At 43.4% G+C, this 24944-nt stretch overlaps 1 protein-coding gene across 1 annotated transcript in view; it reads right to left on the bottom strand.

Annotated features, from left to right (window-relative positions):
* Window positions 1–24944, bottom strand: part of PMFBP1 (polyamine modulated factor 1 binding protein 1) — a 71016-nt gene that overhangs the window by 9196 nt on the left and 36876 nt on the right. Inside the window, 12 exon segments of the mRNA XM_082439258.1 lie at window positions 263–427; window positions 2491–2628; window positions 2879–3046; window positions 3753–3906; window positions 4071–4260; window positions 6672–6912; window positions 8323–8480; window positions 8578–8704; window positions 11412–11522; window positions 12514–12684; window positions 16265–16486; window positions 20170–20412. Of these exon segments, the coding sequence (XP_082295384.1) occupies window positions 263–427; window positions 2491–2628; window positions 2879–3046; window positions 3753–3906; window positions 4071–4260; window positions 6672–6912; window positions 8323–8480; window positions 8578–8704; window positions 11412–11522; window positions 12514–12684; window positions 16265–16486; window positions 20170–20412 (2088 nt within the window).

The following is a 24944-nucleotide window of genomic DNA, read 5'->3' as shown; positions in this document are numbered from 1 at the left end:
AAAAATCCAGGTCTTGGGAAAACCTTGCCCCTGGGTCACCCATGGGCAGAAAGACTTGTTAGATTTGGCCTCTATCCCCCTCTTCCCCAAAGCCTCACTAAGGAGAAGCAGGCCTTCTCTGGACAGACATCCCAGCCGATGCAAGGGTTTGCAGGTGGCCTTGGTGACAGCCAGCCATGCAGGAAATGGACTCCTTCACCTTGCATGCTGCTGGGATAACTTGGATATTAAACAGCCCTGGAGATGAGAGGGTGTAGCCCACCTTCTCCAGGGCCTGCGTTAGGTCGTCTTGGCAGGAGGCTGACTTCCGGCATACCTCCTCATAGACTTCTTTACTGACCGTGGTCTGGAGGTATCGCTTCTCTTTCGCCGCAGCCTTGTCCAGCTGAATCTGCAGACTCGCCATGGTCTCCTGCTGAAGGGTTATCTTTAGGGAGGGGAACATCACTGTCAAGGCTCATGGCCACAGAGGCATTCTCTGTGTCCACAGAAGACGGACGAGCACCGGGCTCTCTCCTCTCTGCACGAACTACCTGCCCAGTAGCCTGTGACAATGCCCACTTCCCCTCACTGTTGGAAGAGGAAGAGCTGCCTTTTCAGGCTCTTCTGCACCCCTCTCCCACACTTCCTTTCTAGATAGCATGTCCTCCCAATACAAGGAGTACTGGGCCATGATGTGTCAAATACACGAAAAGTCCCTTTCACAGACTCCGCATCCTTTGATGCGTGCCAGCCAAGCATGGGTCCTACATTTGTAACTGGATGGTTTCTGTTAATAGTTAACTGTCTCATGGTTCGGGTTAGGGTTAGGATTAGTGTTAACCTGGAATCCAATTCTAGGTTAGGAAATATGATGCAACATTTCAATGGTGTACATTATGCCTCAACTCCTGACATAATCCACTAGACTTGATGCACCATGAAAGCAGGACTGTGTGTGCTTTCTTCATTGCTGTATCCCCACTACCTGTAGCTCAGAGCATGGCATATAATAGATGCTCACTAAATATACTAAATGATTTATTTGGACTGAATGAAATAGTGCATTGGGCAATACTAGGGATGAATTGGACATATAGTTCTGACAGAGTGTGTTTAAAATTGAAATATGGACTACTGATGAAAGGAAATGCAGTTTAGAATGCAAAACTAAGCCTCTCTCTAACAGCTGTTTCCATTGATTCAAAAAGTCTGTCATATGTGGGGCATGCTTTTAAAAAATTGAACATGCTTACACACACACAAACTCCTCCAGCCTCTCGATTCCCATCAAAGGAATTCTGAAATTAGTGCTGCTAGTTGCACATTTACATAACTACCTTTCTTTTGGCAAATGTGATAACAGGCCTATATTAAATACTTAGGCAGTATTCCTTATGTTGAAAGTAGTTCCTTGGGGATTTGAGTGATTCGGACCTCAACTCTGGATCACACTAGAGGAGAGATTTATACCTCTGAGTGACAAAACTCCAGAAACATCAGTGCCTCAGACCTCTGCTGTTTAATATGGCAGCCACTAGGCACATGAGACTACTTACATTTCAATAAAACTAAAATTAAACGTATAAATTCAGTTCCTTAGTCATACTAAGCCATATTTCGAGCCCTCAGTAGCCATATGTGGCTAGTGCATATAGTATCAGGTAACTCTAATTTAGAACTTTTCCATCATCACAGAGAGTTCTACTGTGTAGTGCTAGTCTTACACTTAGAATGGTCATAGTATTTTAAGATGAACTCTTTATTATGGAGGAATCAGAGCGGCTTGGTCTCTCATTTATAATTCAAGAGACTACCTAATCAAGGTGCTGTATTTTTTTCTTGTCCATCCAGAAAGATGGAATGGACTCATTTGGGGCAAGTACTGCCATTCATGATGAAGGGAAAAGAGGTTTGGTGTAAGAGCCAGATGACCCAGGTTCAAATACTGCTCCGTCCCATCACTTACCAGTTAGTCAGCCTGAGCCTCAGCCTTTCTCTCCTCTGTAAACCAGCAGATGGAAGGGATGCCGAGGACTTAAGCAGACAGTCAATAAATGATGACTGAAGGTGAGCACAGTGCCTCACATACATTAGATGCCATTTACTCCTTTTGTCTTTATTCGTGTAATGAAATATAACCATGTCCCCTTTCATCCCATTTTTGTGCTTTTGGGACTATTTTTGGAAGTGTTCCCCAGCAAATTGCCCCAAACAATGGGCTCACTCAACTCTGGTCTAAAATGCAACTCTGGAAGACTTGATGCCAAAGCCCAGATGGTTTGGGGCTCCACCAGATATTAAATAAGACCTTACACATGTGCAAGAAATACGTCTCGGCCAGCAAGTGGGTGGCACTTCAGGAGGGAAGTGGGGGCTCCGGTGCCCCAGAATGCACATGGGCTGGGCAGTTAGTGGCATTTCTGTGATGGAGGAGAGCTAGGTGCCAACTTCAGGTCAAGGGTCAGAGGGTTCAAATTTCTCACCCCCTTGGGGTTTCTGTCTACGCACCTTACGAGTCAGCTCCTGGTTGATTTGCTGGCTGCTGTTTTGTTTGCAGAGAGAGGAATCCAGTTGTGCAGAACATTGCTTTAACTGTGATTTGAGATTATCATTTTCCTCCTCCAACTTTCTCAGATTCTCCTTTGACTGCTCCCCGATTAAGTAAACAAAGCCCAGAACGGAGGTGTTACCTCAGACTCCTGCAGAAGCCCCTCCTTCTGCCCTCATGCCCAGCTCCACTTTGCACCCCGTGTGTCTCAGGCCTTCTCTCCCCTCCTCACTTGTCTTTCTCACCCTCCCTGCCTTCTCTCCTGAAGTCTGAGCATCCCGCCAGGCCCAGCTGGGCTCAGGTCTGGCCCTGGATTCTTAATCCCGAGGCTTCCCAGATTCTCCTCACCATCTTTTCTTTCTTTTTTTCTTCCTGTCGGAATATCTCGAGCTCTTGCTCCAGTAGCTTCTCCCGCTCTTTACTCTTTTTCAACTGCTCCCGTTTCTCCTCCAGCAGCCTGGTTTCCTCCTGGAGCTGTTCTTCTAGACTGCATTTGGAGGAGGCTTGCTTCCTGTTCTGAGAAAACAAAAACACGGGGCTTTCGTCAGGCACCATATTTTTGGGGAGAAAAAGCCCAACCCAGACAATTGTGCACAGGGATGGCTGAAATAAATATGAGGACAACTCCTTGGTTATTTAGCGTGTTTAACAAAAAAAGTTTCCTCTTAGGTTCAGCAACAGTTTTTCTTTGTTCAATTAGAAATACCAACTTATTTTATTTATAGATCCAGGTCCCACTTACTTACCAAGTCTTTCCACATAAAATACTCTTTGAATAAATTTAAAAAAATCTTATAAAAGCACAAAAAGAATAATTCAAAGTTAAAAAACTTTAAATTGACTGAGGAGGATAGCTTTTGAGTCCTAGAAAAAGAAATAATACTGTCCTTTGACTGTTTTTAAGCTTAGCCCCTGAAAATGCTTATTGGTCGTGGGAACTGGAGCTGACTGGCTGGCTTAGCATTCTAAAACAAATTCTGGACAAGTAGTTTGCAATGGATTGGTGGTGGCATCTTCCCAAATAAGGAGCAATGCAATTTTTTTTTTTTGCCACACCGCTCGGCTTGTGGGATCTTAGCTCCCCAGCCAGGGATTGACCCAGACCCTTTGCAGTGAGAGCTCGGAGTCCTAACCACTGGACCGCCAGGGAATTCCCAAGAGCAATGCATTTAATCTGAAACAGAGCAAATGCTCGAGCTGGCTGCCTACTTGCCCTCCATACCTGGTGCTGAATGTGATTTATACGATCTAGCAGGTCATTCAGTTTTACATCCTGCTCAGTCACTGTCTTCTGAAGCTGCCTCTTTTCCTTCTCTGAAATTTCAAGTTTTCTCGAGAACTCAGATAATTCTGATGTCAGCTCCTCTATCCGCTTCCTAAAGCAAAATGGCAAAAACAGGTGGATGGACTTCAGGGTCCATGTTGGTGGACTGTGGGCTGGCTGCCCGGGGCTTGCTACCCAACTCCTGGGCAGCAGCCCACAGGGTCCCAACTGGCTTACGAGGGACAGAGCCTCTGTCTGGAGGGGAACCTGTGGTACCTGCTGAGTGCGAGTTCCTCCTCAGCCATTAGGGAATCCTTCTGCAGCTTCTGACGTTCTCTCTGGAGCTCCTGGATGGTCTCTGCCTTCTGCTTCTCCAGGCAAATGCAGCTTTGCAGTTTCCTATGGCAATCCTCCAGGTTACCCTTTGCCAGAATGGCCTCTTCTTTATATTGGGCTGCTTGCTGAGCTGCAGAAGACAGGAGATAACCCAGGGCATGTGCATGTGTGAAGGGAGTATGTGTGAAGATCGGACTCTCAAATGAGACCAGTTAAAAAGTCTGTTCCTTGGGGCTTCCCTGGTGGTGCAGTGGTTAAGAATCTGCCTGCCAATGTAGGGGACATGGGTTCGAGCCCTGGTCCAGGAAGATCCCACATGCCGCGGAGCAACTAAGCCTGTGTGCCACAACTACTGAGCCTGAGCTCTAGAGCCTGCGAGCCACAACTACTGAGCCTGCGTGCCACAACTACTGAGCCTGCGTGCCACAACTACTGAAGCCCGTGCTCCTAGAGCCCGTGCTCCACAACAAGAGAAACCACCGCAATGAGAAGCCCCCGCACCACAATGAAGAGTAGCCCCCGCTCGCCGCAACTAGAGAAAGCCCGTGCGCAGCAACAAAGACCCAACGCAGCCAAAAAAAACAAAAGTCTGTTCCTTCATTCTGTGACTTACTTCAATTTCCAATCTGTCCTCATCTCTCTCTACTTCATTATCATTCCTAAGGAGCTCTGATAAATTATCTGTCTTCAACTACCCACCAGCCGTGAACTCCTTCTTGACTAAAATTAAACAAATAGGTCGAAATTGCTTGGTATCTCTTCTGCGACTCATCCTGTCATTGAGGACAAATCCTGACCCTCATGGAGTTTAGAGTCTAGTAAGGGAGCTGTAATTGGTCCACCTGACGTAGAGAACACAGTAATGTTAAACTCACACTGACTGTGAACTCAGGAAGCAAGATCAAAGCGGGTAAGTACTGTTGGAGATGGACTGATGAAGGAACAGGGGCTGAGCTGGGCCTTAGAAGAAGGAGGAGAAAGGGAATTCTCGGGTGGGGGGCACAGTGAAGGGAATGGGGAGGGCATGTGGGAAGATGATGGGAAGATATTGCTTAACTGGAAAGGAAAGTGGGAAGGAATGGTGAGAGAATTGAGGAAGTGTATGGACTAGAGGGGGTTTTGGAGGACGTTGAAAGCCTGAGAGAAATGTTTAGACATGATTTAGTGGGTTCTTGAGCAGGGACCTGCCATAAAGGAAAGAGTGTTTTAGGAAAATTGGAATGGATTAGAATGGAGAAAGACTTCTGACAATATCCTTTTAGCCCACGTCCTTGCCTCCACTGGGTATGAAGGAGTAAGCTGCTTACTGGGGTTTCTCTACACCAAATATCTCCCCACTTCCTGTAGTTTCTCCTATCATTTCTACTTAAATATCACTTTTCTCTCCATTTTTTTCAGCCTGGGATACTGGAAGAAAGATGGTGTCACTACGGAAATAATTATACACCTGGAAGAAGGGAGGAGGATTTTTTTAATGGGGAAGAGAGTAGGTTCAGCTTTGGGAATGTTGGGTTAGTGGGGAAGGTGGGTTGGTCAGGTGGAGCTAGTCTTTAAAGACAAGACTGACCAGGTGCCAAAGTCAGGGCTGGGGCTGTAGGCATTGGAGTCACCTGCAGAGAAATGCAGCTACAAGGAGCAGAGGCGCTCATCAAGGAATGAGTGTAGAGGGAGAGGAGAGGGCAGAGTCTTAGAGATGGGTGACCACTGTCAGGGCAGGACGGAAAAGAGGAAACAATGGTGAGATTTATGGAAGAACAAGGGACCTGTTGTGTCTCCAAAGCTAATAAACAACCGTTGAGGTGCGGGGGACCAACAGTGTGGACACCCAGAGAGTTAGAGGAGGGCGAGGAAGGAAGACGTGCTTTGGACCTTCTTTTTTTTCCAAATTGATACATCACTCACATAACATAAAATTTATCCTTTTAAAGTGTACAGTACAGTGGTTTCTGGTAGACTCACAAAGTTGTGCAACCATCAACATCTAATTCCAGGACATTTTTATCACTCAAAGGCAACCCCATTTCCAAGGCAAGAAGTCACTGGTGACCTCTGAGAAAGCACTTTTGGCAGAGGAACAAGGACACAACCCACACTACAAGCGAATGTGTGTGGAGACCAAAAAAGGAGAGTGTTAAAAACCAGGGAAGGAAGAAGTGAACGGTGTGACAAAGGTCCCAGAGACGGTGGAGAGGAATGTGGTGCAAAGAAGCAAGGTACAGAGCCCTGTGCTCTCCGTGGTGAGGAAATGAGAGGACCTTCAGCTGAGGCTGCCGAGAAAACGGTGGGCGTGTGAGAGCAGCGGTCCGCCTTCCCAACCCGAGCACCTGCTGTGTGATGGGGGCTTCAGAGAGAGGGTAAGGTTGGGGTGAGGGAAGGAGCTTAGAGGGTGGTCCTAACTGCTGTGAGATGAGATGAGATCATGAGGAGATCGGAGTGAGAAAGTGGTGAGGGAGAGGGACACGGCCATTTGGGGAAAGGAGGGAACTGCCCTGGCCCCGTGGGTTGGAGTGTGTGGGGACAGTGCTTGCCCGGGGGCCTCACCAGCCAGCCTGTGCTGCTGTTTGGCATCTTCGAGACAGTCCTTCAGCTTCTTGATCTCAGCTCCCAGGTGCCCATACTCGGCCTTGCACTTATCCTGTCTCTCCTCCTGGATGGAAATTTCGAGTTGACTTGTCATGCATTGCTGCTTCTCCAACTCCATCTCCTTTTTTATGAGGGTGTTCTTAACCTGCGCCAGGTCCTTCTCTAGCTCGTGCAGCATTTCATCTTTCTCCTGGAGGACCTGAGGAAAGCAAAGTGTTAATGCTGATAGAGGCCTGAGCGGCGGCAGGGCGAAGTCAGTTAGAGATTGTCTTGAGCCCTCTTCCAGCCACCATCTTCTCTTGCCTGGATGTTGCAATAGCCTCCACCTGGGCTCCCTGCCTCCCTGTAGCAGTCAGAGATGGGCTTTTACAAATGCGAGTCAGATCTTGTTATGCCTCTGTTCAAAACCTCCACTGGGTCCATCTCACTTAGAAAAAGGCCAAAGTCCTTACAACGACGTCTCGGGACGCTCATGATCTGGTACTTGGCTACCTGTCTGACCTCACCTCTTGCCGCCCCACCCTCTCTGCTTCCAAGCTGACTCCCACCTGAGGGCACTTGCTATTGCCTCTGCCTGGAATATTCTTCAAGACTTCGGCCTGGGTGGCCCCCTTACTTCATTCAAATGTCTGCCCAAATATCACCTTATCAAAGAGGCCTTCCCCGACCACTCTGGGGAAAACAGCCACCAAGCTGTTTTAGGAATTCATTAGTACCTAACATTTTATTGTATATTAGTTTTATTTGTTTGTCTCTAAAGACTGGAATGTAAGCTCCATGAAAATAGGGATGGCACATGTTTTATTATATTCTTCATGCCTAGAAGAGTGCTTGGCGTATAATAGGAGCTCAAAAATATCTGTTGAATGAATATATGAGTGACTCGAAGCTGCTTATCCAGACTCCTTGCTGCTTCTTCATCATCTCTCCAAATACCTCCATTTTGACTGGTGAATCACCTCCAGACCTTGAAACAGGAAGTTTGAATGACCAGCCAGTCAAATCAACTGGATTATTTCTACTAGCTCTGATAAAAGTTTAGAGTTGAAACAGTACTGACTACAAAAACTTGCGCTGGTTTCAGAGTCTTTCTGCCCTTGGTTCCATTCTTAGGCTTTTCTAGGAGCTTGATTTACGTTGGTAACTACAGATCATCTAGGGCATAGTTCCACTAATATTTTCAAACTGCCTGGTTTGCATATTTGTAAGTTATTTGTAATTAAAAAATTGAAATTCACATGAAATTGTGAATAAGGCTACATATTAGTTTATAGCATTTCTTTCTACTATTAGGCATAAACAAAAGCATAAGGGAATAATACGAGGGTGTCCCAAACTCTCTATTGCAGGGCTGAGGAAGAACCCCTTTCTTACAGAGTCCGCATCTCTATTAAGGCCCCTGGTATTTTATTTATTTATTACGTGCCATGAGAAATTCCAAGGAAGAGCTCAGAATTGCCCCTGGGCCTGAAGCACCGCAGTCTCACTGCGCATGTGTGGGTGATCCCCAAGCAATCACAGCGAGTGCGGGGCACAGAACCCGCCCCTGCCAAGGCCTGGCCTCACCGTGCCCTGCTGGCAGTTCCAACCACGGAGCTCCTCGCCTTACCTTGTCTTTCTTCAAACCAAGCTTCTGGGTCTCAGTGAACTGCACCTGCAGCTCCAGCAGTCGCCGTTGCAGGATGACGACCTCCTTGTCCTTCCTCTCCACGTGGGCAGATGTCTCTTCCCGCAGCCCGTGCAGGTCCAGCTCCAGCTTCATCGTGTCTGCAGCGGGACGAGACAGAGTGCTTCTTGCTCAGAGCGGGGCTCCGGCTTCCTTGGCTCCCTACCCTCTGCTGCAGCCCGCTGGCCCGCGGTTTACCCTTCATGATGTTTTTCTTCTGTTCCGACACGGCTTCTAGCTCCACACGCAAATCCTTCACGAGGTTCTGGTACTCCTCCACACGCAGGCACTGGCTGTCTTTCTGCTCCTGCAGGTGCTTCAGTATCTGGGCAGATGGAAGAAGAGCAGGGCAGGGTGAGGACATGGGGGAAGAAAGCTTAATAGAATTCTGAGTGTCCAGAACAGGCAAATCCGTAGGGACGGAAAGTAGAATAGTGGTTGCCAGGGTTTGGGGCAGGGAGGATGGGGTGGGGGTGACTGCTCATGGATATGGGTTTCTTTTTGGAGTGATGAAAATGTTCTGGAATTAGTGGTGCTGTTGCCCAACTTTGTGAATACACTAAAAACCAATGATGGTACACTTTATTTTTATTTTATTTTTTAAACATCTTTATTGGAGTATAATTGCTTTACAATGTTGTGTTAGTTGCTGCTGTATAACAAAGTGAATCAGCTATATGTATACATATATCCCCATATCCCCTCCCTCTTGCATCTCCCTCCCACCCTCCCTATCTCACCCCTCTAGGTGGTCACAAAGCACCGAGCTGATCTCCCTGTGCTATGCGGCTGCTTCCCACTAGCTATCTTTTTTACATTTGGTAGTGTATATATGTCCATGCCACTCTCTCACTTCGTCCCAACTTACCCTTCCCCCTCCCCGTGTCCTCAAGTCCATTCTGATTGTACACTTTAAATGGTGAGTTTTCTGGTATGTCAATTATATCTCAATTTAAAAAAGTAAAAAGAGAGTTAAAAAAGAAAGGACATGGCAGACTTCTCATGCTCACTCGGAATGGAATGTGCACAAAAGGAGCCACCTCTTCCTCGCTGCAACACTCAGTGTCATTGATAAGGCACCTACTGTGTGCCAGGCACCGTGTGCAGCACTGTAGGCGCTGCAAACAGCACAGACACCAATTCTTACCCCCAGGGAGCTGACCACCTGGTGGCATGAGACAGACGAAGGGCATAAAGTAGTGACTTACAGAAAACAGAAGTTGATAAGTGCTATGGAAGAACCAGAACAGCAAAAGGGGAATGGAGATGTATGGGGTGGGCAGGGGTGAGGCTGTGGGTTACAATTTTACATAGGATAGATGGGTTGGCCTCACTGAGAAGGTGACCTCTGAGCAGGCACTTGCTGGAGGTGAGGCGGGAGCCACGTTGAGGTGTCTGAGGGACGAGCTCTGCAGATGGGGGTGGGGGCGGTGCTGGCTGATGACAAGGCCCTGGGGGGAGAACATGGAGGAGGCCGTGTGGTTAGAGTGGAGTGAGTGATGGGGAGAGGAGGTGAGGAAGTTAGGGGGCAGTCACATCACACAGGGCTCTTAGTCCCTCGGCAAGAACTTTGGCTTCTACCCTGAAGGAGAGGGGAAGGGGCTGTAACCAGAGAAGGCAGGAAGGAACATGTACATGTGGCCAAGGAGGAACAATTAGTTATCTGGGCATCAGGGGATGCTGGGGAGATAGTTATGTGATTTCACAGTTGACAGTGAAGGAGGGTCGCAGCATGAAGACAGAGGGGGACAGCTGGAGAAATGCAGGGCAATCACCGTCTGACCTGGGTGTGGGCCCTACAGGGACTCAAAGGCCCAGTGTATGCCAGGCCAGCTGAGGGAGGAGAGGACGGCTGGCACTAACTGTGACGTGGGTAGTTCTAGTCCGAATAGAATGTTCACATAATGTGAAGGCTTTGGGTAGGATATACAGAATGGTGGGTGAAAGTGGATTCTGTTTCTTGAGGAAGTCTGTATCATTTTAAAAAATGGAGTGTCAAAGAAGAATTTGTGTTTAGTAGGTACAGAGTTTCAGTTTTGCAAGATGAAAAAGTTCTAGAGATTTATTGCACAACAATGAGAATATACTTAACACAACTAACTGTACACTTAAAAATGGTTAAGATGGTCAATTTAATGTTATGTGTTTTTTACCACTATAAAAAATTAAAAAGTGAGGGAGAAATAAAGACATTTCTCAGACAAAAAGAAAACAAACATGGAGTGTATGAGATCTTGCTGTAGGTCAGGATGTGAATAACTTGGGACTGACTTTTTAAATAAATATTGACAGATGTACAAGGAAGAGCTCCAAAGTTCATCCAAACCTTGTGGGATCAGAAAGTCCTGGAAAAAGAAGCATCTCCACTCCCCAGCTAGAGGATCCCTTGGAGAGCTGATGTGTTGACTCTCTCTGCCACTCCGCTTTGCCACTATTTCAGCATCAGCGTGGCCTCATGTGGCTGGCTTTGCCTTGTACCTCAAGTTCAGGCATGACTGACTTCAGACCTCCTAGAAGGGACCCTAACCTAGTTTTCACTGTCATATTTGTTGCTCAAATCTTGCGATTTGTTTACATGGTTTAAATGCTTATTCATTATTAGAATCAACTTTTGAGATGGCTTTGAATTTTGAAAACATAAGAGTTTTTTTAAAAGGGAGTGAATTTGAATTAATAATCATCCCTAAATTTGTTGCTTTTCAACTCCAGCCAGAAACTAGAAGGCTGTATGGTTCTTTTGAAGCTAGCAAGCCAAAAGGAGCCTCTGTCTTGTTTAGATGTACCATTGGATGTGAGTTAAGAGACAGGTGCAATTCCAAAATTCAATTCCAAAATCTAATCATGCCAGACACACTCCTTGGGGGCTTGGCATACATTATATACACTATCCTTGTGGCAGGGCTAACCAAAATGACACAAATATAAAATAAAATATAAAATGTACTATAAAAATTTTAAAAAGTAGGAGAACCCAGAATCAAACCCAACTCAGCCCAATCCTACCAGGCACACATAAGCAAAAGTTCTCCCACCTTTTTGATGTCTTCACAATCTTCTGAGGAGCTAGGGGGATGTCGGTGGGTGGCTGTATAGGAAGCAAACTCTGCTTGTAATTTTATCAAAGCCTCTTCACGCTCCAGAACCTGCAACCCAGCACAAGTCAGTTATGCTGGATGATCAACGCAACTGGCTTATTACTAGTGCTATTTTTGTAAGGTGTTCCTTTTTCAGCCCAAGTTTGTTGCAGCATTATATAATTCATATTATATAAACTAAGGAGAAGGAATTATGTTCTCAATCTTATATCAAGTTTCACTAAGGCATAGACAGTGATTTGTCTCGAGTCCATCAATGGCCACATTTTGGACTCCCTCTTGATCCTCTGTGCAGTCCAGTTTATGAGGCAGAAGAAGGTTCTTTGGAGGCTGTGATGGAAAGATGTACTGAACCTCTCAGAAGATAGGCTTCAAAGTTCAAGAAGTAAAGAAGGAAGTTTCTTTTGGAGTGGGTGAATGTGTACACGTTTTTTAAAATTAAAAAAAAAATGACACTTTTGTTCTTGTTTGTTGAAAGTAATTCAAATAGAACCCAAGCATTGAAAATAAGAAGTGAGACTCTCCTATCCACTTATTCTCCCCTCTCTCACTTCTACTAAAGGGTAGGGGGCACTACTGGCAATTTACAGTATATACTTCTGTATTACGATCAAAGACTTTAAAAAACAAAAGTGGGATTGAACTATACATAAGATTCTGCAACATTTTCTCAACAGTGTACCGCAAATATCTTCCATGCAGCCCTTACAGATCTGCTTAATCTTTTTCCTTGGCTGTGTATTATTCCATAATATGGATAGCTCTTTAATAATTTCTCTTAATCTCTTTAACTATTTCCCTACTGATGGACACCCTGGTTGTTGTGTGAGATTTTAAGTCTTTTTAGAATCTCAAACTTAGTGTGGGTTGGGGGATGCCTACCATGGAGAATATGAACAAGAGGCAGGGACATGAATATGTAAGACATTTGAGGAGTACTGGCAAAGAGATTACTTTAGGTGACTCTTTTCCCCTCCTCTCTTTCCTCATGGCTTTATTTTGGGTCTCTTGGGAAAATGTTCTAGAAGGAGACACTTACCAAAGCGTTACTGCAGGCTAGCTTATTTCGAAGTTCCTTTATTAGATCATCCTGTTCAGAGACCTTCTGCCAGACTTCAGATAGTCGTTTCAGGGTCTCCTGATGCTCTTGAATCATGCAAGGAGAAGTGTATATATGCCCCTTTGAATGATCACCCTTGTTCTTGGGCTCCTGGGATATTTAAAAATAATAGGTTGATTTTGTTCATAATTTTCGAGTCAATTTCAGAATGCCATGAGCATGGAAAATCTCTAGACCTGTATTCTAAAAGTTTATATTCATATATGTGAATCAGAGCAAAAAGAAAAAAAGAAAAAAATTAAGTGCACACATGGTAAAAAGTTCAAAGAGTTCACAAGAGAATACACTGAAAAGTCAGTCTTGACCCTCCATGACACAGGTCCCCTTTTCCATGACGGTCTGTGTTACCAGTTTTTTGTATATCCTTCTGGGGATAATTTAGGCATATTTATATATGCATATATGTATAAGTATATAACCCCCTACTCTTCCCCTACCAAATGAAAGTCTTCTGCACACTATTCTAAACATTGTGTTTTCACTTGGCAATTTATTTAGGATATTTTCCATATTGCTATTTGTGGATCTATCTTACTCTTCTTTTAAAATTAATTTCAAGCTGCACGAGTAATACACACACACACATATATATAATCTTTCTAAAACATTGTAATATTACAGGCAAGTCTAAATTTCTCTTTGACCACCACCTCTAATCCCATACTTGCTGCATTCTCCAGAGATGACAATTTGTGCATATCCTTCTAGAACTTTATCTATACATTTACATACATATAAATGAATATTGTAGAATACATATATTATTTTGTCTTTTTGAAACATTATTTTTCTCAACAAGATGCCTTAGAAATTTATCCATGTTAGTACATGTGCTTTTATCTTGCTCTTTTAAATTGCTTTTAAATATGTTTATCCAGTCTTCTATTGATGGGAATATATGTTGCTTCCAAGTTTTTTCTAAAACAAAGCTGAAATGAATTATTTTTGCACATAAATCTTTGAGTACGTATTCTGGTTTATGTGTAGATTAAATTTGTAGAAGTAGTAATCTATTTAAATTGGATCTATTTAAAACTTTGATATTGCACAATTGTCCTTCAAATAAAACATACCAATTGATACTCTCATCAACATGAATATGGCTGTTTTCCTAGAAGTGCGTTTTTTTTAAAAAATGTCTTTCTCTAGATCATCTGAAATCATGCATGAAGGTTACTACCTGTTCACTGGTCTGCACTAATAATGGGGTGAACTGATGCAGACAGGCAAAAAAGAGCAAAAAGTCCTAGTTTGGATGGTAGATACTTTCTCCATTAAACTGTCTCCCTAACTGGGCTTTTTCAGGCAAAGTTAGAAATAGTTCATGTTCACTGAGCATGAAAGCTGCCCATGAGTGTATAAATAATTCAGTGTCTATGTGGAAAAAGGAATGGAAAACAATAAAAAAGTTAAGAAACAGTAAGATGATACTCTCATTATGTATATATAAAATATATATATGTGTGTGTGCATTATATATATATATGTATATTCCAGGTGGACTAAAGCTAAAAACATAAAAATACAAAATTACAAAAGTGCTAGGGCTTCCCTGGTGGCGCAGTGGTTAAGAATCCTCCTACCAACGCAGGGCACACGGGTTTGAGCCCTGGTCCAGGAAGATCCCACATGCCGTGGAGCAACTAAGCCCACGTGCCACAGCTACTGAGCCTGCACTCTAGAGCCCACGTGCCACAACTACGGAGGCCCGTGCACCTAGAGCCTGTGCTCCGCAACAAGGGAAGCCACCGCAATGAGAAGCCCGCGCACCACAACGAAGAGTAGCTCCCGCTCACCGCAACTAGAGAAAAGCCCGCGTGCAGCAACGAAGACCCAACGCAGCTAAAAATAAATAAATAAAATAAATAAATTTTTAAAAAGTGCTAAAAGACAATATAAGATAAACTTTTGCAATTTTGGGGGTAGTGAAGGCCTTCCTAAACAAGACATAAAACCTAGAATCTATAAAGAAGAGCTAAGAGATTTAACTTCATAAAAATTAAAAAGTTTTGTATGTTGAAAAATACCATTAATAAGAGAAAATGAAAAGTTACAAACTGGGAGAAAATATTTATAACTTATATAATGAAGCATTATTACCTGTAATATATTAAGAACCTCCTATAAGTCAACACAAAAAAGACTAACAACCCAATAAAACATTGGTTAAGGATTTAAAAGCAATTCGTGAAACAGAAATCCACAGGACCGATACACTATGAACAGGCTCGCTACTTCATTCACAAGCGGGGCGCTGTGATGGGCCTCCCAGGTTCCCTTCAGCAGTGAAGGACTTACTCCTCCAGCTGCTGGGGGTGATGCCCTAAGATAGCCTCAGCTGTCAGCCCTTTTGGGGATTTCCTGGGCTGAAGAGAACTTTTGCCCAAGGTCATGTCTCTCCCTAGGAAGACAGCTCACATCCAATCACTGATCAACACGGAGCTATAAAGGCCAGCTCCCTTCTCCCCAATTTAGAATTGCTCTAAAGGTCCTTCCAGCCCCAGAGCTCCCCATGAGGTTGGCTGAGGCCTTTGCTGGGACCATCAGAGCCCAGCTTCTCCATCTGCCCAACCCTGCTTCCTTCCCCTTCACAGGTGTTGATGCCAAGAGCTTTCTCTAAAAACGTCCTGCATACCAGTCTGTCTCAGAGTCTGCTTCCTGGGGAGCCCAACCCACAGCTATTAGAACTAAAGGAAATAAAAATTGAGAAAATGAGAAAATCTATTTTTTTCCCCATCCATCAGTTTAGCACAACTTAAAAAGACTGAAAACATACCCTGTGAGTGTAGGGAAATTAGTGTTGGTAAAAGTGTAAACTGGTAGAACCTTTTTGGTGTTCAATTTAGAAGTATCTTTAAACATTAAAAATAAGCATTTCCTTTGACCCAGCAAAACCCCACTTCAGGAATTAACCCCGTAGAGATAAGGATGTTCATTACAGCTTGTTTGTAGTAGACAAACAGGTCAGTAGATGGTACAGGGTACAGTCATACTACAGAATACAAGGTAGTAACTAGAAGAAATCATCAAGATATACATTTAAAAAGCGAAGTGTAGAACCATATTTATAAAATGACTCATTTATGTAAAAAGAAAACTCTAACTTCTTACATAGCAATAGGATGGGGAAGATTGCCAGAACATTTCCAGTGATTGCTTAGGGGGAGAAGAGTGGGGTGGAGAAGGCTGAAGGTGGACTTTTACATTTAATCTCCATAATTCTGTCTAGAGAGCCTATACTGTTGTATTACTTGTGTAATTTTAAAAAGCAATTGAAAGAAAAAAGAAACAAGTTCAGTCACTTCTTTGCTATGTTTTGTGGCTTTCTCCTCCTATTTGATCCTGAAGCTATGGTTTCCATGAGTCCTGTGACCTGGAATAGCCCCCTGCTGGACCCCCATGGCAACATGGAAGATTTGAGAGCTCATATGGTAATTCACTTTCTGCGTTATTTGAAGTGGTGGCTCCTTATATTAACTAAGGAGCCTTAAAATTCCTAAGGAGCAATCTTACAGGAGATGTGAAGGCTGGAAGTTCAAAGCTGAGGGCTACAAAATTCAAGGGAAGGAATGACAACTGGTTGAAGGTTTGGGTTTCTGGCAGAGAGGCTGGGACTGTTACAGGGACCACCTGGGAGCTCCTGGTCTGAGTGGTTTGGTTTAAGTCCTACCTGACCGACGATCCTGCTGAGCTCCCCCTCCAACATCTTCACTTGGCACTCCAGTAACTCGATGTTGCTCAGGGAAGTCTGGTATTTATCCCTGTAGAGGTTTAAGCTCCTTTCTAGGGAGAGGATTTTGTCCCCGGCCAAGGCGAGTTGCTCCTGGGCCAAATGGAGCTTCTCCCCTGTGTTCTCATTATGATTTCCCATTTCCTCCTCATAGAGAATCACCTGTTGGTGTAGGAAAAAACGACAACACTGAACCCATGGAAGCATCTAATGAGGAAAGGATATTGTTATAAGACCACATGCAGAGGAGTCTCATATCTTAACTTGAAACCCAGATGCAAAGCATAGGCCCAGCTCAGATCTAAAAACTACAATACATAAAATCAGAATGTTAATGATTAGAAATTTTTTTTAAAAAGTTTGTCCTGGTTAGATGGTAAGCTTCTTAAAGGCAGGGACCATTTCTATTTCCCATTCTGTCTGGTATGTAGTTAATTCAATAAAGACTTGTTAGTTGATTAATAAGAATGAATGCATAGCTCCATTTTTTAAGGGCTTAAAATGCCAGTATTCTTTCTTTCCTATGTATTCTCTAGAGGTCTAATTTAGAAAATGTGGAGCCCCTCGTGCACACAGGCCCATGTCAGCAAAGTTCCCTAGAGATAGTGGGAAAATGTGACCCGAAGTTCCTCTGGGATTTGCAGCATCCTTATTTAGGTTCTTTTTCTTCCTAATCAATTTATTAGTCAGCCAACTGACAGATATTTATTGAATGCTCACGAGCACTGTTTTGGGTGCTTAGGGGTATGTATACCTATATAACATAGGTTCCTCCCTCAAAGAATTTACAAACTCTTACAAATCGGGGAGAGAGACGATTTAAAATTAGCAAACAACTGTTGAGTGAGCCAAATTATATAGCTTGAATTAGATGTGTTGAAAAAGTTAAGAGCAGGAGGGTCATCAGGAAGGCTTCATTTGGGTTCAAATAGTTCAGTAGAATTCAGACAGAACACATTTTATTGGTCTAAGCTAATATATTTGCTGCCTGTCATTTGAGATTCGTCTTGGGAAAAGGTCATTTAGTTTGAGGTGTTTATTTGGTAAGGAAAAGAGGAAAGGAATATTTTATATTCAAACGTTTATAATGGAAGCTCATATCCCCTTGACACTCACCATCCCTTTGCATGCTAACCCCATTCCAACCACAAGCATCTTCAACTCTTTGCCTGAGGGTTGCTCTGGCCCCAGGAGTCCACTTAGCAGAGGAGCAAGACAAGGCAAGTGACAAGTACTGGGGAGTTTAATACCCGCAGGTGCAACCCTCAACCAATGACTGGGGTGGTTGGCTGGGATCAGTCTGAGGTGTGTTCTACATTATCTCCCAGAGTTCTCCAGAGGGCTTGAACCCCAGTTTCCCATAGCGGTGATCTTCTTAATAGTGATTTTCTTTATGGGCTTTCCGCCTTTGTTTGACTCACTTCCCTATTCTCCCACCATGCTTCCTGGGATCACCTCCTGAATTAACTAGTATTTATATTCATCTCCTTGTCTTAAGATCTGTTGTTGGGAAACCCAACATTAGACAGAAGTTTGATACTTCTGTGAACAAAATATTGGGGGAACTTGGCAGAATGCCTAAAGTAATTTTTCCCATTTTGGGCTCTGTCTCAGTGACTGCTGCTTGCCGAATCCCACATCTTGACTTTATTTGGGACAATAGTGAGCCTCACTAAAACACTGCATTTCCTTGCCTTCCTAAGAACTAGCTGTAGCCATGTGACTAATTCTCGCCAATGGTATATAAGTGAAAGTGTTGTGTGCGGCTTCTGGAAAGTGTCCTTAAAAGGGAGGAGTGTGCCTTTCTCTCCCCACCCCACCTCCCACATGATTATTTGGAATGAAGATGTGATGGTTGGAGCTCCAGCAGCTGTCTTAGGTGACCTAGAAAATGGAAGCCTTGGGCTGATGATGGTGGTGCTGAAAGACGGAGCCCTATGTACCTGATGACACATGTAGTTACCGTAACAGTCCTAGACTACCTCTCTTTGACCTTCTTTTATATGTCATAGAAATAAACTATCTTATTTAAGACACTATTACTATGGGGTTTTCTGTTATATGCAGCCAAATAGAATCCCAACTAATTCAGGGTCACTTTATCTAGGCTGGACTCTTGTTTAAGTTAAGATGAACCAGACAGTTTTAACACAGCCCTGCATTAGCTTTATTAAACCATGGTTTATGCTCACAGGCTTCGTCCTAGATTATATTATGTAGGATAACCTTTCTTTGTTCCTTTCCCTCCCAGTCCTTTTCAGCAAATTCTTATTGGCCATAATATTTCCTTTAAAAAAAATTCCATGTTCTTTAAGGCCCTTCATAAAACCCCTGGAGTTAGTTCTTAAAACAGCACCATTCAAGATAGATCTTGGAATGTTTTTTTTAAATCAATTAATTAATTAATTAATTAATTTTTAGCTGTGTTGGGTCTTCGTTTCTGTGCGAGGGCTTTCTCTAGTTGCAGCGAGCGGGGGCCACTCTTCATCGTGGTGCGCGGGCCTCTCACTATCGCGGCCTCTCTTGTTGTGGAGCACAGGCTCCAGACGCGCAGGCTCAGTAGTTGTGGCTCACAGGCCCAGTTGCTCCGCAGCATGTGGGATCTTCCCAGACCAGGGCTCGAACCCATGTCCCCTGCATTGGCAGGCAGATTCTCAACAACTGCGCCACCAGGGAAGCCCAGCCCTTGGAATTTTATCTTTAAAGGCAGAGGAAGAAAATGCCAGAGGAAGCTGCCTGTCCCATTCCCTTTTTTTTTTTTTAAATAAATGTATTTATTTATTTATTTATTTTTGGCTGCGTTGGGTCTTCGTTGCTACGCACGGGTTTTCTCTAGTTGTGGTGAGCAGGGGCTGCTCTTCGTTGCAGTGCGAGGGTTTCTCATTGCGGTGGCTTCTCTTGTTGGCGGAGCACAGGCTCTAGGCGTGTGGGCTTCAGTAGTTGTGGCATGCAGGCTCAGTAGTTATGGCTCGTGGGCTCTAGAGAGCAGGCTCAGTAGTTGTGGCACACGGGCTTAGTTGCTCCATGGCATGTGGGATCTTCCCGGACCAGAGCTCGAACCTGTGTCCCCTGCATTGGCAGGCGGATTCTTAACCACTGCGCCACCAGGAAAGTCCCTGTCCCATTCCTTTGAACCCATGGTTTTACTACTGCAAGTGCTATCACTTCCCAACTGATTTTAGTTCTATGGCTTTGGTCTTTGGAATTTACTTGGGATTCTACAAGGATGATACTCTCTGGTTTAAAAAAAAATACTATCCTCGGACATGAATAGAAATGAATGTCCAGAATGTACTTACGCTAAGTCTACGTGATCTGAAACTCCAGTCTGAAAAAAATGACTGATCTGGTACTGTCAGTGATTGACTCAGACTCAGTGTCTAGTTATCTTATCAACTGTGCAAGTGCCAGGAATTTATATATGACCAAAACCTGATTTTTCTAAAAATGATTGATTTAATGGACCTTATACCTCCTTCATAACCCTCAGAGACCCAGAGTCTTTTGCATTTAAATTGCCATGGTAATAGAATGGAGATGATAAACCTACATGCACACCATACACATATATGTGCATGCACACACACACCTCCCACACACGTACACACATACCACATACCCCATGTGCATTAATACTGCAGCTTTCACCCAATTATGCCATTCTGTTTAGTTCCCTCTGTTCAGCTTCAAAAAAATTCGAGAATTAAAGAGGGAAAGTTGATAAAACCTGCTCAAGATGTTGTGAAGCTCTTCTCTAAGTCCAATGCTTGCTTTCTAGTAGCTTTGGCCTGATTTCTGTAGGTACATGGGCATATGGGACATTTCCATAGTTACTTTATCTATACCTCATCTTCTTTCATCTTGCAGTGATGGTGGAGAATAACCAGGTCGGAAGTCTCCTTCTCCAGGATGGACTGATACTGCAGGAGCGAACAGTAAGAAGTCTGCAGCTCCTCGGTGCGAAACTCCAGTTCTTGCTGAAGGGCCAGCAACTTTTTCTTGAGTTGCTGGAGTTGTCTCAGATGACACTGTTTATTGGGCTCAGACTCCATGTGTGACTCCTCAAATGCTGATACTTGCTTCTTATTCTGCAATTGAGATTGAATATACAGAAAGGCTTTAGATCGTCACCAAATAGGCATTCATTCTTTGATTTTTTTCATTTGTTCAACCACTCACATCCATCTATCCATCCATTTATCTTTTCAATGCCAGAGCACTTATTAAACATTTCACTCTATTCACAAACATCACTTTGCACTTTCACTCTATAGGAAGGATTTAAAAGGAGGAAAAATCCATAGTTCCTTCCTACTGTTTAGATCTACCATTCCTATTATGTAGGTCAGAAGAAAAAACATTCACATAAAGGACCTAGAGAGTAGTATAAAGATACACTTGATAATATGCTTATGTTTTGTCTTCACGTATAAAGATAACACAATTGATGCAATCATTGCTGCTTTTGTTGTGGTCATCCATGTACAATGCTTGATGTCAGTCTATTTATCTCTTGTAAAAATAAAATACAGTGTGTGTGTGTGAAAAAAAAAAAAAAGATAACACAATTGACCTGGAAGGGAATGAATTTCTGGTTATGGTTCTTGGACTAAACTTGATTATTAAAAATGCCCAGATAAAAGGACAAACTCTTGGGGAAATAGCTTTCTAGAATGCTGGGAAACGGGAGGCAGAGATATTGTTCAGGTACATCTGGGCACTGACTCTGTCTCCTTCTGAAGGCAGATGTGACCTTGCAGATGCTGAGAGTGTGTGTGTGTGTGTGTGTGTGTGTATGTGTGTGTGTGAGATCTCTCCCTACCAGTCTACAATCAACCGAAATGCTGCTACACCCCACCTACATTTTCATTCATTCATTCAATAAGCACATGTTGAACACCTACATTGCATCAGGTATTCTGCTAATAGGACACATCCCTGAGTTGTTTATTCTAGTACAATTGAGATCTTTGCACTGATGCTTCTATATTTTCTTGCCCAATATTCCTGGTTGAAATGGAGCAGGACACTATGGTCCTCCCCTCCATGTCCTCTGCCTGCCTTTTGTCTGTAGAAAAACTTTAGCCAAAGAATAAGTTTAATCAGAGAAGTGAGAAAATGCAGAAGCAAAGTAAAGCAGTCAAACAAGACCAAATAATAAGAGTTTAGTCATTAAACAAAGTCAAGGACCTTTAGTTCCTCCTCAAGGGCTATAGATAATATTCTGAGCCATATCCCTTGAGCTGTCTGGTAGATACTGAAACCCCCAGGTGAAAGAAGTTAATTACATGATGACCAGACTGTAGCCATGACATAAGCTGCCACAATTCTGAGAAATGGCCTCAAAGAAATGGGAACACACCCACCCTGGAACTGAAGATTAACTGCACTTAAAACAATCAAGATGACGCTGATCAGACCCACCGATGACCAATTTCAAGATGACTGTCAGGGCTGACTGTGCTGTTTCTGCATGTAACCCCCTCCCTCCACATACACACCCCTGAAACTCCGCTTTAAAAGCTCTTGCCCACTGATTGTCAGTGGGGGGAGTCAACCTTTGGATGTGAGTCTGCCCTCCTCCCCAGTTGCCAGCCTCTGAAATAAAGCAAACTTTCCTTTTACCAACCTTGCCTCTCGAGTATTGGCTTTAGAGTAGCGAGCAGTCAGATCCCACTTTCAGTAACACGGTGACATGTGGAAGAGAGGTGGATGAAGAGGGTGGCCTGTAGGCACTCCTTAGCTCCCTTCTCTGCTTACTGTCTTCCTACTTAACACTTTTCTGCCATGTCCTTAATGTGGCATTTCATATTCTGCCTTGCATTGTAAAGATCTCTGTCCATCTTATCTTTTAATTAGATTGTAAATTCCCAAAGGGCAGGGGTTATGTCTACTCCTATAGGGCCTGGATTATAGATTCATACACAGCTAGGTATTGAAGGAAAGAAAGAAACAAAATAGAGAATAAGCAATCTCATTGGCTCCCAAGAATTTGAGCTTGTGGCCTTGGCCTCATTAACAGAGTAATTTCAAACTTTTTTAAAATAAACTTTTTTATCGTTTTATTGAAGTATTCTCTATATATCATAAAATTCACTATTGTAAGTGTACAACTCAATGATTTGTAGCAAATTTATAGAGTTGGGCAACCATTATTGCAATCCAGTTTTGGAATGTTTCCATCACCTTGAAAATTCCCTCATGCCCATTTGTCACTCCCATTTCTACCCCAGCTCCAGGCAACCACTAATCTGCTTTCTGCCTCTATAGATTTGCCCTTTCCAGACATTTCATGTAAGTGGAATTGTAATAATATGTCATATTTTGTGTCTGGCTTCTTTCACTTAGTATAATGTTTTTGAGGTTCATCCAGGCTGTAGCAAGAATCAGGATTCTGTTCTGAATACTGATTTTTACTGCTGAATAGTATGAATATACCATATTTTGTTTATCTGTTCACCAGTTAATAGATAGCTGGATTGCTTTGGTTTCTATTATGAGTAATGCTGCTATGAACACTAACATGGTAGCTATTGTGTGAATATATTTTCATTTAGTTAATTTGTTTAGCAAATATTAAGGGAATACCAACTATGTGCCAAGCACTCTACTAGGCAATGGGGATACAGAAGTATATAAAACAGAATCTCTGCCTTCAAGAATTTTGCATCTACTGGGGGGAATGTGTGGAGGGAGAGAGAGACAGAGAGAGGGAATGAGAGGGAGAGAGAGAGGTAGCAAATTACAGAAGTAAATTACGTAGTTTATTAAGAGGAAAAAGTGCTGTGGAGGAGAGTAAAGCAGGGGAGGGAGATGAGGAATGCCAGGATGGAGGAAGTTGTAATTTTGAATTAATTTTGTTCTCATGGAAGATCGCTTTGAGAAGGTGACATCTGAGTCTAGACTTGGAGGAGGCAAGGAAGGAACCTGGTGGGAATCTACAACAGGAACACTCCAGTGAGAGGTAACAGCTGGCGCTAAGGCCTGGAGGTGGGAGGTGCCTGGTGGTGTTTGAGGAGCCACTTTGTTCTGGCTGGAGCAGAGATAGGCAGGGGGAGAATGGTACCAGATGAGGTGAGAGAGGAAAGGGAGGTGAGGTCCTCTAGGACCGTGTAGGCCTTTCTGAAAATTTTAACTTTTCCTTTTAGGGAGGTGAAAGGCCATTGGAGTGTACTGAGCAGAGAAGTGATGTGATCTCCTGTAGATGTCACAAAGGACACACTGGCTGTTAGATTGAAAACGAACTGTAGGGAGCCAAAGATAGAAGCAGGGAGACCAGCGAGGGGGCTACTGCAAGAATCCAGGGGAGAAGTGACGGCGGCATGGACCAAGGTAGGAGTTGGGAGAAATGGCTGGATTTTAGATGTATACTTGAAAGTAGACTCCACAGGATTTGCGTCTGCATTAGATGTGGGATGGTGGGAGATAATGGTCATCCAAGGCAGGATAACTCCATGGTTTTGCTCTGAGTAACTGGAGAGATGGAGTGTTAAAGAGATTAATTCAGTAAGAGCTGGGACCCAAAAGAGAGAAAATCTTCTATAGTGAGAGTGGGTGGAGGCAGCACAGATAAGATCAGGGAGGCTCAGCCCAGTTCAGAACCAGAAAGACAACAGCTGACTGTGTAAGTTCAATCTGAAAGAGAAGACAGAAAATGCACCACAGTGGTCACCAGGCAAAAAAAATCCCAGGCAAAGACAAGCTGAACCCTTCGTCTGAGAGAATTCTTTCCTAGGCCAAACAAAGCTGAATTATGTATTTAATCTGTGTAGCTACAATTGCCAACATTTATAATAAATGTTTTTAGTTAAGTGCTTTCATTCTTTTCAAGATAAGAATTGTGCTATTCTTACAACTCATCTGTGAATGAGGTTCAGAGAGAAGGGACTTGGGAGTGGTGTGTGTGTGTGTGTGTGTGTGTGTGTGCTCAGGTGTGCATGCACACAAACATATATGGGGGAGGTTCTCAAGAGCCCAAGTCCTCTGTCTATACAGGTAAACTGTGGGGTGGGGAGCTAATTGGAAAAAGACATGGTCATGAATAAATACTTAATGTGGGTAGAACTAAAGCAAAGGAGTGAACATCTGGGGTATGGTTATTGCAGAAGGGCTTATTTTAGTAAAGCTAATACCCAATAAAATCCTTACCAAATTTTGCTCCAATCCTGTTTCTCTTGGCTTTGTTGAAAGTGACTTGATCTCTGAAAATTAAGAAACAGGATTCCTGATCCTTCTAGTGCTTGTGTGCAAGTATTGATTTGGACCTGCCTCTCCACTGCTGGATGTGTATGACCCAGTTGAAAACTGACTAGTCTCCTCATTATATTCTTCCTCTGCTTCCCCTTATTTCCATGTCCCCACGGTCTCTTCACTACCCAAAAGAATGAGAGAAATGCTCTTCTTTTAAAGAAGCCAAACTCTTTCCTTAGGGCTTCCCCTCCAAGTACATCATCTATACTTTGGTGTGTTCATAATTGTTCTTTGACTTTAAAGCCTCCTGTGGGTAAAGAATGTCTTTTCCTAGTATAAAGCTTAGTAACCTGGCAGTGATACTGGCGAACTGTTAATCATCTCTTCCTCAGAGGACATGTTAACACTTCTGGGTTTAATTTTGGTTTGA

The sequence above is a fragment of the Balaenoptera physalus genome (assembly GCF_965194825.1).
Source record: "Balaenoptera physalus genome assembly, chromosome: 19".
NCBI lineage: Eukaryota > Metazoa > Chordata > Mammalia > Artiodactyla > Balaenopteridae > Balaenoptera > Balaenoptera physalus.
The sequence above is the reverse complement of the archived record's forward strand: the minus strand, read 5'-3'. Positions and strand labels throughout refer to the sequence as shown.